The sequence below is a fragment of the Lytechinus variegatus genome, chromosome 2 (assembly GCF_018143015.1).
Source record: "Lytechinus variegatus isolate NC3 chromosome 2, Lvar_3.0, whole genome shotgun sequence".
In the NCBI taxonomy this organism is placed as follows: domain Eukaryota; kingdom Metazoa; phylum Echinodermata; class Echinoidea; order Temnopleuroida; family Toxopneustidae; genus Lytechinus; species Lytechinus variegatus.
The window spans coordinates 50,325,455-50,339,692 of record NC_054741.1 but is presented as its reverse complement, the minus strand read 5'-3'; the positions used below and the strand labels follow the sequence as shown (position 1 = coordinate 50,339,692).

At 36.9% G+C, this 14,238-nt stretch overlaps 1 protein-coding gene across 1 annotated transcript in view; it reads right to left on the bottom strand.

The window, feature by feature from the left end:
• The window catches only part of LOC121406849 (calcium-activated chloride channel regulator 4A-like), a 35,701-nt gene that overhangs the window by 3,028 nt on the left and 18,435 nt on the right, over positions 1 to 14,238 (bottom strand). The window contains exons 2-7 of the mRNA XM_041597720.1: positions 8,165 to 8,416; positions 7,009 to 7,233; positions 4,352 to 4,648; positions 3,556 to 3,783; positions 2,476 to 2,604; positions 388 to 538 (exon numbers count right to left, since the gene is read on the bottom strand). Of these exons, the coding sequence (XP_041453654.1) occupies positions 388 to 538; positions 2,476 to 2,604; positions 3,556 to 3,783; positions 4,352 to 4,648; positions 7,009 to 7,233; positions 8,165 to 8,416 (1,282 nt within the window). The remainder of the gene's footprint in view (positions 1 to 387; positions 539 to 2,475; positions 2,605 to 3,555; positions 3,784 to 4,351; positions 4,649 to 7,008; positions 7,234 to 8,164; positions 8,417 to 14,238) is intronic.

Here is a 14,238-nt window from a genome sequence, read left to right as displayed (position 1 = left end):
TTCGAACCCACGACCTCTGTTTCAAAGTCCGAAGACTAATCCACTGGGCCACAACGCTCCACACTTTGCTTTCTTTTTTCTTTCTTTGCTTCCCTTTTTACTTCTAGCCAATTATTATCTCCATTTACCATTTTTACCATCCCCTCCTTTCTCTCGATCCCCCTCTCTCTTTCTCCTACGAACAGACAAGACTTATACATGTATAGGATACTCCAAGTTCCCATAAATGTAATTTTCTCCAGTTTTTCTTGATTATACACTGATTCACCGATCGTTTCTGAAGGCTAACCTATGTGCAAAGAACTTAACCTAAAGTGAATTCAGATATCTTCACTGAAATCATGATACAGGTATTTCGCATAATTATCGCTTGCGTATAGTACTAACCCACTCCGTTGTCTTGGAGTGGGATGACTGTCTCATTGCCCGTTAACGTGCTCTCCACTGTAGCAATCACCGTCGCATCGATCACGGGTTGGTAGTTGGTATGGACATATGCATAGACTTCTACCAGGGGAAATGACGTGTAGTTTACTATCTAAGAGAAACGAGAGTCATATGTGTTGAGAGATAAAGAGTCTCCTTTCTGGCATTTAGAACATTACGTGATTTTGAAGAAAACTTGTAAGTTATACCAGACTGTATATACCATGGAAAAGATAGACCGATGTTTGATTTGGGTTGATCTGAAATCGAAGCTGCATGAATGATGAATTAATTTTTCTATTTCAATTTTTATAATCATATTCCTGATGATATCAATAAAGAAAGGTTAAGGTACATTACTATTGTCAATTAAATGCTATAATAATCATTATAATGAACGTTTAACTAACATTCAATTATTTTCAATTTGTATTTCATTGAACTAATTGTATGAGAATGAAGACAGTGAACAAAAAATGATGATTGACTGTGACAAGTAAAACAAATCATTATCTTCATTTATCACTTCATGTCTGGCATTTGAAATAAAATCGAATAAAATTATGAAATGAAATGGAATGATGTGCACACGTAACCGTTAATAGAAAGAGTATAATGATCTACTACAGTTGCTCTTATACTGCATGTATCTGCCTGTCTCCATGCACTGTGCATTTGCCATAAAAGGAATGAAATCTAGACAAGGGAAAATAACATTTTCGAGATTGAGAGGTATTACAATTGACCATTTGAAGAAGATGTAGATAAAGATGTGTGATTTCAAGTTTTGTGCTGGTGTTGGTGCCGGAAGCACAATTCAGGATTTCCATCTGTTTACCGTTATAATCAAAATGACATTACCGATATACAAAAACTCATTGAGATTTGTCCAAAAATCATTTCCATTAACATTAAGATGATTAAATTAGACTTATATGCTCCAATATATATATCATTAGGAATAGGCCTACATTTGTAGCCCAATGGATATGAAAAAGTATTAATGAAAGATTAATTTTGCCAAACAAGGAAATACATGTGAATTTCGAAAGGTGGTGGAAATACAAACACATTGACAAAGACAAGGCAAATTGATTATATCAAGCTTTTTTTCTGAAAGAAATTTATCAATATTGTCATGCACCCGACAAGGGGAGGTAGATGGAAATGTTCTATTCCTTATTCATTATAAAGGGGGGGGGGAGAAAGAACTAATTTTCAAGGAGAGTGAAAACCACGGTTGGAAATAAAGAAACTCATCAGTTAACCAGATAAAGGCATAAGCGAGGGGCAGCTGAAAAGTTCTGAGCTTGACTTAGAAAGAATAAAGATTTAGCAATAAAACCTTTTACATTTTTTAAAAATCCTACCCACCAAATTTCTTGGTCAGCGATACTTACTCTTATTTATCATAGTCTATTGTCTATTAAAGATAAATAAATAAACTTGAGATGGCATTTTGGGGGTTGGTGACATGTAATTGTGTTTTTGATTATGATTATTTGCTATTGTACGTTTTTCATGTATTAATATGATTTATTGTTATCAGTATTGGGCCAATTAATACAAGTAGTTGTGCTCCACATGTAAAATATCTCTCTTAATGTCAATATTTTTTTATTATATATCCATATTTTCACTGTGGAATTAAAGTTGAATTTGAATTGGATGCTTCCATTATTTTGACGCTCTTTGGTCTTAGGCTAATAGCGTTGAACCTAAGTCCCATCCACAGTCACAAATTGTTCCAAGAAATTGGATGGGTTACCCTCAAAGATCGAGTGCCAACTCTGAGCTGGGGTCATGCCTTTCATCTGCTGAAACTTGACAGCTCGATACGCAGGTTTGTCCATTTTTTTCATTGGACACCTGATACAGACATTCTAGGAACATGCAACATAAGACTAGATACTGCAAGAAATTTAATAGGTAGGATTAAGAAATGTTAAAGATTTTTATGGCCCAATTTCGATCATTTTTATGTAAGGCTCAAAACTTTTCAGTCACCCCTCGTATAATAGTACACTGAAGAATTAAGACTGAACCCACCTTTGCTCCTAAGAAGCTGCTAACAACAGGAGGATAGACATCCTTAGAGCGTTGCTTGGAATTCACATCCACACTCACTTCTTCCACGAGATTATGGTTGTTAAAGATTACAATGATCCATTCACCAGGCTGGAAGAATTCGACAAACAGGTCACAACACATAATATATCTTTAATTCATGATAAGCTTTAAAAATCGTATGTTTTGTAACGATTTCAATACAGTAATCGAAGGTGAAATACATAGTCCAGGATAGAAGAGGCTTTACCTTGTTTTTTTGTATATATATATATATATATATATACAATATTTTTTTCGATGGTTTCTTGTCAATTCGAGGGTGCTGATTGCGAATCTGAATGACGCCACTCGTGTAACCTTGAGCATTTTTTGCAAATTGGAAAAATCCAATATGGCCACAAAAATTAGCAAATTACCCATGAAAATCATAAAATTGTCCGCACATTTTCTATGAAATACATGAAATTGCATGGCAGGAGTAAAATACTCTCTGAAAAAATAATTTTTGACAAAATGTTTATTTTCCTGATATTCAAAATGGCCGCTATAGGCCCTTGTATACTCTATTATGTACAATATGAATAGGGAAAATTAATTTTCACAAAATGAGTTTTTGGCATCCTTTTTTCAAATTGTTTCTGCTCACTCATGCGTGAATGAGGAATAATCTAAGTAATACCAGATGAAAGAGGAGATTCTAAGCTTTACATTGATAGGTCATTTGTCTATTTTATTTATGATTAAGTTATGATAAATCATCGCTAAATCTCGGTTTCGTTTTTTTCTGGGACGCACTGTAGGGGCCATTTTGAATTTCATAATACAGCATTTATCTCATGCATGACAAAAGAAATGAAGCATGTTGTCAGACAATATTTTACTCGTAGTTCACAATTACATGCATTTTATGTTTCTTATTCGTGTGAAAATTAATTTCTCCATTAGCATTGTGCATGATAAATATAGGACATATGGCGGCCATTTTGAATTTCAAAATGCAGCATTTATCACATAAATGGCATATTAACAATTATGTTTTTAGTCAGAATTGTAATATACCTCTGCCACATCGATGGAGATGGTGATAATTTTCGAACTTATATCGAGATTATATTCTGGATCGCTACCGTCTATACTTGTTCCGTCTGGCCCTGTCACTGAAATGGTTATGATGGAGTTAGCCGACCATGTGAATGTCATGATAGTATCCAATCCTAGAGAAGCATCTATCATGATCGTGGTGAGCTCAGTCGAACCGGGATCTACTTTGACTGTTTTACTCCCAACCTGTAACGTATGAAGATCGGAGACATTTTTTAAACTCTAATTAATAACAAAACATTAATCTTAATAGCATAGTGAAAACATAAATATTGAGATACTAATAAAACCGAAAAGCAAAGCCGTGACATAGTTTTGCTCCTAGTCTATAAGTCTCTCACTCACCGAAGACCGGACTATATTTGATAACATTGTAATTCGTCGTTCAAGTCCGTACTGGTTCCCGTACTCGTTCATCGTCATAAATCTGGCTTGTTCAGCACCTTCACAAGAAACGTATGGAATCATCTACATCCTGCAGGAAAGATGGCATCCTCTAGCTTTTGACCCGATCAAATATAGAGAGCTATTAAATCCCATTTACTTTGTTAAGAGGGCAATAAATTGCATGGACTAAGCTGATCATTCTGAGGCTCTAAATTATTGTTTTAGTGGCCCAAACAGTGTAACCGAAAGGAAGTTTCCTCATGGAAATACTTGTAAAAGTTTTTCCATGGTATTTTCGTAAATCTTGAACGATTTAAAAAAATAGAAAAAAAATGACTGATTCCCTCTGTTAATTAAATTTCCTAACCTGTATTGGTGCAGAATCAGGAATACTTTGAGGCCTTGTGGCTATTATTGACACAAAAGCAGAGATGACACACTGTGCACTGCCTCCATCAGGACAGGTATACGATGTACCGCCTGTCATCTGGGCCAACTCCTCCATCTGAGTATCGGCTTCAAAGAAGGCGATTGTGTGTATAATAACACTTGAATTCTTGATGTCATCCAGGGTGTCAGCTATGAGGGGTTCCTCATTTTCCTCTCCGTCGCTGAGGAGTATGAGATAGGTGCCCCGGGAATCCATTCCATTGTATTGGGCAACCTTTAAAGTATAATTCAGATTTAAAAGCTATATTTTTGTCTCCATGATCACAAACAAGAGTATAGGCCTATACTTGTAAATCGCACTAGTGAGAAAAATGTGTCGTGGTTAGATGGATTTGTACTGTATATCCCTCATATTTTCTAACCAAAAAGAATTTCAGCAACATTGTGCTGCCATCAACCCTGGTATGCACAGTGGCGTAGCTAGGATTTTTTTCCTGGGGGGCACTGGGGGTCCTTGCTTTTTCAGGGGGTACCATTTTTTCCGGTGTGTATGTGTTACAAGGGCGGATCCGACTTTCGCCAATAGGGAACGGGGCCGAAATTGTCTTCACCTATTATTTTCCCCTATCAGTCACTTCTTAGTTTTATTCTTATAAAACAACATAAGCATGAAATAATCTCATAAGCCTTATCGAGCGCGAAGCGCGAGCGATTTTTTTTTTACTTTCATGTGTTTTTTCCTGAAAATTTAATATCCTGGGCAATGTTATGTGTGATCCTGAACAAGATTCGTATGTAACTAGATGGTTACTGCGAACGCCATGCGCGAGCAGAAATTTTTATTAACTGTTCTAGCATTATCGAAAAAGGACCTGTTAAAGATTGCTTACAGTTACTCACGAAAATGATAGATATATTTCAATAATGCGAGCGCGAAGCGCGAGCAAAATTTTTTGACATTCCTACCTAAAAATATGGTCATTCCAAGCACTTTTTGTATTAATAAATGGGATAGGTATGTATAACTAAACAATCGATGCGAGCGCGAAGCGCGAGAGGAAGAAAAGACCTAAAAGTCCTAAAAGCGTAAATTTTGTAAATCATAAATAGGATATAGTTAATTGGGTATTATTAATAATGCGATCGTGAAGCGTGAGCAGACAATTATTGATATTCTGATGTGAGACTGGATAATTCAAGTACACTTTGAATAGAGCATGCAGGCTATCGTGCATGTTTTAGATTTAGACCTAGAATCTTGCCATTCTGAATACCTTTTTAATGGAACATTATGGAATACACGTAGACAATAGGAACTTGGCAAATCAAACAATGTGACCACGCAGCGTGAGCTTAAAAAGCTGATATGCAGACCATAAAACAGACATTTTACAGAGCACTTAAATTTGTAAATGTCGATGTTCGAGCTAAAATATGTTTTGTATATTGACTTCAAAACTTGCTCCATATCAGCCTATTGAGCAAGATATGAATCTCATCGAAACGGCAATTCTGGCGCGAAGCACAAGCAAATTTTTTTTACAGTTACATGAAAGTTTCTTTTTGCAAGTCTTCCCCTCACATTATTTCATTCCCTCGTCTTCCTTCTCTTATTTTCCACCTTTTTTCTTCTTCTTTTCCCTTTTTCTTTTCTTCTTTCTCCTTTTTTTTTGCTCTGCCAATTTTTTCAGGGGGGGGGGGACCTGGGGGGGGGGCACGTGCCCCCCAGCCCCCCCGTAGCTACGCCACTGGGTATGAAGCAGGAGCCATGTGTTGATTACAACAGGAAGGCAAAAGATATTCATTCGACCCAATCCTTGATTGAAAAAAGTGTATGAATATGATTGACCACCTAACATTGATTATGAACTTTGCCCAAATTAGGACGAGACATTGATGACTTTTGAACTATTTTTTGGCTAGCGGAAGATAGGGCTACTTTACTGTTTCAGGTGATGAATTTGATGTCTTCATAAATGCCGATTTATTTTTTAAATGAGCTGTCTAAGGTACCCTATTCTGGTCAGATATGGCATGTCTGAAATATATATCCTAACCACTGCTAGTAAGCATTCAACCCTCTAGTTTTAACTTTATTTTTTATGATTTCTTTTAACGGTACCATTTTTACAAACGAGTCTATGGGAAATGTTTTACTCGTGAGGTCCCAGCAGAAACCATTTCTTGATATTGCAGCTCGAGCGAAAGCCGGTGTAATAATTGAGCGCTTACTTTTCTATACTACGCGCTATGATGATAGTGATCCTAGTCGACATGATGTCACCTACTCGATGTTTCTTTGGCATTTCTCGTTGAGCGCGCGGAATGGCCATTGTTGAAACCTAATGTGATTCAGTGAAAATGCAATGATATTGTAAAATCTGTAAAAAAAATTAAAGTTCATTATTTCATATATTGAAATACAAAAAAAAAACTAATGAGTGTTTTACATCAACGACTCTCTCATTGGCATATCACTCGTGTTGTGCATATGACTGCTTTATGATGAACATAAATGAACATTTTTCAACCTTTTTCTCGTATAATGTTCTCATTTTTATTCAAACCCACTTTTTGATGAGATAGACTTGCCCTTTAATGATAATTGATATAAAGAAGAATGCACTAACATACCTCGATGCCTCCTAGAATACCACATCCAATACACGTAGCACCATTAGCTAAAGTTGGGAGTCGAGAGTTCATTTCATCCCTCGATGTAGCATTGGTGAGTTTAGTCATATTCGAATCCACTTCGGATTTGAAATTGAACTCGACAATGCCCACGTAACTATTGTCAGGTACTATACTGTTGATGAAGTTTTTAGCCCCTTTGATCATCTTCTCAAAACGCTCTCCCTATTTAGAAAATCAAAGAAATGAGCATAACTATTTTCGCAATCACTAGGCGGACGCTTTCTACAACACACCGATCCCTTTTTAAATGCAAGTCAAATCACAATGGACAGCTGAGAGGTTTTTGTCGAAAGTTGGTGGACGGGAGAGTAGATCGTCCGAAGATTCGGGACCGGACGAAAAATTGCAAAATATGTCGTTAGTTCAGAGTCCAGAACGACACTGCTGTTTTGAGTCACCGATCTTCGACAAATAAAGTTGTTTTGTCATTGAAGGGCTTTTGAAAAAAAGATTCTCTGCGTAGTGATTGTGGAAATGCTCTAATTAGGGAGCAAGATTAGATACCCAGGTTGGGGGGGGGGGGGCTGGTAGTTTGGGTTGATGCATTTTTTTCACCTTTCAGATACGGACCAAGTTTGTTTCTTTTGCATGACTGTATAGCAAGTCAAGTCTTTTCGGGGGGCAAAAACTTGCAGCCCCTCGATATCTAATGGTGCGTCCCTTAGAAAGTCAAACAGATCAGCACAGGAGGCAGTAAATGGATGACGTATATTTGAAATGGGTCACAAAGTTTGAAATTCAGAAATTGTAGAATACAGGGCAAGAATGAAATTTCTAAGACAGATCGGGATCAGGGGATAAACAGAAGTTGATTATAATGGGCTAGAAACTTGATTTTGACTACATCGCACCGAGTCTTTACTACTTCGGTAAATTAGCGATATGTGCTCTTAAAACTCCATAGGAAGACTTGATTATTTTATTTTATCGGTATTTTGACGATTTTCTTCGCGCTAACTTTTTTTTAGTTTGGAGACCTAGCGGTCAGTTATTTGTTTTCTATACATGTATTACGTGAATATGGTGATATTGAACAAATGAATGAATGATGATGATGTTGAAGATAATAACAACTTTGGAATACTTGACTTACAGCCATAGACCCACTGGTATCTAAGACCAGTACAACCCTAAGAATTCCTCCTGGTTGAACCACAATAAAGTTTGGTGAAGTCTCTGTATCCTCTGGCAATGGAGGACGGTTTCCATACTCTTTCCAATCATCCGATTTCCTAATTACTTCCCAAACGCTCTGTCCGTCGCAGTTCCGATTTTGTAGATTAGGAGCCATTTTATTGTGCCTCCTCCCCTCATCATCTGCTTTTATGTCGCAGAACGTGTCAATCTGCACATTCAGAAAAATACCAAGAGTAAGAACATTTAAAATAGACACACATTAATATTGGTTAAACTAAACAAAACTTTTCCAGGTCAAATGACTCATTAACTTGTCCCTAGCTAGGACAAAAGTGAGTTTAATGACTCATTAAAATGAGTCAATAGACATATGTGAGTCGAATGATGTATTCAACCATGTGTGTCGTATGGCACCTTATGTGTGACATGACACACAAATATCACAATGACACACCTATGTTCATCACAAATGATTTGTGTCATTTCATATAAAAACGTGTTATGGGGCCCACAAAGACAAACTGAATATGTAATTTCCTAAACTTTTGTCTAGTAATTTGACTTATATCAATCATAAGGAGGTCAGATAGGTGTGTCACTTTGCCTGTAAAAGTTGTTTGTGTGTACATGGAAATTGTATGTAGAAACGAAATGCTTTCGTTAAATGATTAGTTTCTTGAAATGTACTTTATAAGCCACCAGTTAGAACATGCCATACTTTCAATTCGAATATTTGAATATGAGAAATTTACACACACACACACCCTCACCCTCCCTCACACACACACATACAAGGGCGCCGGAAGCGGGGGGGCAGGGGGGGCACTTGCCCCCCCAAATAAAATTTTGGGGGGCAAAACGAGATTTTGCCCCCCCAATGTGCCCCCTAAAGAAAAAAATGATAAAATATTCAAGGACAAAAGTAAACGATGAAGGCACTTTTCTGCCTAAAAATTGTCATTTCCATTGTCAAAAATGAAAAAATTTCGCCCCTGACGGGGCAATCACATAATCATAGTAAGCCTCGCGTCTTTTGACGAACATGTCCCTCTAAGAAATATACCTTTGAGAAGCCCCTTTTCCATCTTATTACAGTGTGATAACGTTTAACCTTTTAATGAATACATAAATCAGACAAAAACCGAATGGCAAATTGAAAGTGGTTCACCAATGCAATGCTGGTTGTGTCGGCTAACAAACGCGCGGTCGCCCAGAAACGCTCAGACCGGACCCGATATCACTAACGCGCGTGAACGCAACATATGGAATCTGAAAATGACTCTAAAACAGAAAAGGTTAAAGAGTTGAAGAGGCTTGAGTAATTGGATTATTGGATAAATGAGAAGATGCTAGATTGAGTCGGTGAATGGAGTGCAGAGTAGGAGTACTTATCTATCAAATACTCAATCCACTTTACCTTTTCTGGTTTACTGTCTTTTTCAGGACTACGCGCATTTAAACAAAAAATTACTCGGCTATCAACTGTTCACTTCCTCCCCTATCAATTTCACTTCTTCCTCTATCCACTTTTTCGAAAACTCCACACGGTGTACCGACAACCATATCCGCTATTGGAATGTAATTGTTTTCTTCTAATAATGTTACATAATGTACATTATGAACTGCGGTAGTTTGTTAAAGGTATGGTCCGGGCTGAAAGTATTTATAGCTTAATAAATAGAGTAGAATTCACTGAGCAAAATGTTGAAAATTTCATCAAAATCGGATAACAAATAACAAATTTATTAAATTTAAATGTTTAGCAATATTTTGTGAAAACAATCGTCATGAATATTTATTAGGTGGGCTGATGATGTCACATCCCCACTTGTCCTTTTGTATTTTATTATATGAAAATAGGTTTATTCAAATTTTTTCCTCCAAGAACTAGAAAAATTGGATTGACATCCGATTTAGTGCATTAGATATTTATTGCTGCAACTTATTTCATTATAAGGGAGACATATTATTCACACAAGTATGAAATAATGAAAAAAATATGATTTTATGTAATAACATAAGAAAACAGAAAGTGGAGATGTGACATCGTCAGCCCACCTAATGAATATTCATGACGACTCACTGTTTTCACAAAATATTGCTAAATGTTAAACGTCAATAACTTTATTATTTGTTATCCAATTTTGATGAAATTTTCGGCATTTTGCTCAGTGAATTCTACTCTATGTATTAAGACATAAATATTTTCAGCCCGGACCATCCCTTTAATCAGTTCACGATTATTTACAAATGAATATTTCCTGGAATTTTATAATCATCATTTCCTAGTTATGGTCACATTTTCCCCAGAAAATATGTAAAGAAAAAAGAAGATTTTGAAGGGGTCATCTAAAAGTGCTTCCCAGCCATAAAAAAAGGAAACACATAAATCGAGTAATGAATGTTTTAAACTTTAATGATTTTAAATGCATGGATAATCAGGGACTATCTCCAATGCTGATGTCAGAAGTGATTTGCATAGAATGGGTATTTAAGTGCTTATCGACGTCTGCCACGTCAGAACAGTATGACATTTTGAACTTGAAAAGACATTCATTAGAATTTATTTTGTTTCTGTTGCTGCGCTTCTTCTGCTTAATACACTCCTTGTTCTGACAGGAATTACTTGAAACTTATAATTGTGCTCCCTCGCGTCGTCCCTGTATGTATAAATGTACATATAAATATTACTGAAAGGATATTGCATGAAAAATGTAATTTCTGGTATTTTGAGTCAATATAGGAAATTTAATTGATCAAACACATTCCGAAGCGATCGTTTTGCGCGTAGATTTCATAGGTTCTCATAGATTGTGAGTATAGTCTTTCGTAGTGAATTCTATGTTTGAATTTCAGAAATTTATTTTTGAATGCTCTTAGAAACGCAACTTTTATACTCCATTTTTACACAAAGTCCTTACCGTGGGGGGGGGGGGGGGGTCCACACCCCCTCCCGCTCGATCGCTTCGGTATCTCACGCTGTCAAAAATATTGTGCCCCCTTCGGGATTTTGCCCCCCCAAAACTGAAAGTGTTCCGGCGCGCCTGCACACATATATGTATATATATAGTCTCCCATGTCCTTTTAATTCTCTCTCTCTCTCTCTCCATTCTCTCTTTCTGACTTCCCTCGCATCCTTCCGTTGACAAAGATACATGAGAGACACTGACGCTTACATATTAACAGAAAATCCTAAGGAGAAATATAAAGAATGAAAATAAAAACAGGACGTATATGCACATATTGTTATTGTTTGATTGTACATCCTATTAAGTCGAGTGTAACCCGAGCGGTGACCAACGTTTCAATTTCAATTTTTACACTTACACTTACTACCAGACTATGAGGACAAGCACAGAAATTTGGGAACACGGGTCTCGTTTTCATCCAATCTTTTACGAGTTGAAACACCACATCAAGGTAATTATTGCACTTCTCTTTAATACAGGCTAACGAAAATCAGATTATTATCATGTTTGAGATGCAGAGTCAACTCATTAAGCCATTGTAATCCCACTTTTCGTTCACTTTTATCTTCAATGAAATCATGGAAGGTCCATGATGAAATTAAACCAATCACTCCGCGCTAACATCAAGAATTCGCTCCAAGCAGGATTGAGCTCATGAAAATTACCTGATACCTGGCTTGAAGTAGATTGATTGATTGATTTTATTTGTCAGGTAACTATGAACAGGTACAAGAAAATATGAACAGTAGTGTATACCTTGACAGGATTGCCCATGAAATCATAATGTACATGTTTGTTGGGTAAACATCAGATGAAATGCATGTTTTTAGTATTAAATATTAAGTAGAAAGCATGTTTTTTGGGTGAAATATGTACATGTTCGTGTTGTGGATTACACTGTAATATTAGCTGCATAATAAAACAAGGAGTGGTACGACAGGAAGAAAATTATCATTTTTAAAAGCAAATTCAACAATGTTTTCACAATAGCAATATTTGATTTCAACGGTCATTTGAAAAATATCAGTAAATAATAATAATGATAGATACATTTTTAAAGCGCTCGTGACACTTTGTTTCTAGGCACTTTTCATTGCAATTATTATTACCCCGGACATCGGATCCTTTATGTCAGCACACAATGGAGTACTCCAACAAGAGTTCCAATACTCAGTTGCAAGGCGTAATACATATAGTCCAGTCATTTTAACTTTTCACTTGGAACAAATTGCAACAGAATTTATTCCAATGCAGAACATTTCTTTGAGGTCCATAGAAGACCATACTAAAAGTCCCAGAAAATCCGAATAGGGGAAAGTGTTCTAATTTGCATAAACATAATGGTTAATTTTGGTCATATTCGCTCATTAAGTTTACGTAGCAGACGACGCTAGTGTATACTATGTACTCAGAAGTATAATAAAATAAAGTATAATAAAATAAAAGTGACTTAACCATATAGCAGAAATGTATTTTGCCTGAATAGGGGAGAGGCAAAAACTGCGATTTTGTTTTAAGAAAGAGGAAAAATAAGCAAAACGGATGGAGAGACTTCGGGAACCCCTAAGGGAGGTAGGCTTTGCTGAGCCAGCACTTCTTTATTGTAGTTGATAGAGGAAAATCTACTTTTTTTATCTCTAAGTGGTTACGAAACAATGAAAGAGGTTTGCTATAGAGCAGAAACAACGTTTTGCCTCAATAGGGGCTCCAAATTGGCAGATTTTCCCCATAAATTATAAATAAAATAAGGAGGGAAAAATATGCAAAAAGGTGGGGTGATTTCAGCAGCCCCCTAAAGGATGTAGGCTTTGATGTGCCAGCACTTCTTTATACGTAGCACATAGAAGAAAGGCTACTCTTTTGTTTCCAAGTGGTTTAAAAAAACAATAAAAGTGGCTTACACAGTAGCAGAAACATCTTTTTGCCTCAATGAGGGCTCCGGATTTATAGATTTTTCCATAAATTGGCAAAATATGGAAAAGGGGTGATTGACTTTAGCAAACCCCGTAGGGGATAGACTTTGCTGTGCCAGCACTTCTTTAAATTAAGCTGATAGAAGAAAATCTATTATTTCATCCCCAAGTGCTTACAAAACAATTAAATCGGTTTACTGCAAAGGGGAAACGCCTATTGCCTCAATGGGGCTAAAAATTGTGCGAATTTTCCAAGAAATGAGCAAAATACAAAAAGGGGTTGGTGACTTCGGAAGACCCCTGAAAGGGTAGGATTTGCTGTGCCATCACCTCTTTATATACAACTCATAGAGACAAGCCTGCTCTTTTGCCTCCAAGTGATTTCTAGACAATAAAAGTATTTTTCTTTGTAGCAAAACACAGCTTTGTCACATCAGGGGCTCCCAAATGCATGATATTTTTTGACAAGCCATTGCGGGACTATGCTGTGATGTTCTTGAACGTAATTGCATGCAGCATGCAGAGCAATGCATCCTCTAACTTTTTCTAAGAGATTTCATTAACATAAAAGTTACTTTCATATGTAGAAAAAGCCCTTTGCCCACATATCAATTTAAGTAATATACACCTTTGTATCGCTATACGTCATTGTATTTACGCGTATTAGTCACACCAACGAAGGCGAGGCAAGACCGATTTAATATATATATTGTACTATCTCCAAAGGCATCCCAGCGATCGCGTTGTAGTCGATATTCCCGACCTTTCGTTTGAGGACGCGGACGCTTATTTACAACGGTCGTTCACTTTGGAAGGGACTTTTTGGGCCCGTCATCATGGTCGTAACACTCAGTCCTGCAATGCAAATTGTGTGACATGAGATTTTTTTTCGTTTCGCATCTGCGACGGAAACATTCAATATGCGTTTCGTGTGCAAAATTCTGGTTGCTACTATGGTAACAGCGATTTATCCGATTGAGGACGACTTTCCAAAGCCACATTTGACTCCTCCTAGAGCTCGAGAGGCCGCCCGGGGGGCCCACTTCCATTGATTAGTGGATACCAGTAGCGACCACCCGTAAAAGGGGACAGAGTGGGCAGGTACGTTACGTCGTATATAGGCCTATGTAACGTTATAAGGGTGTCAA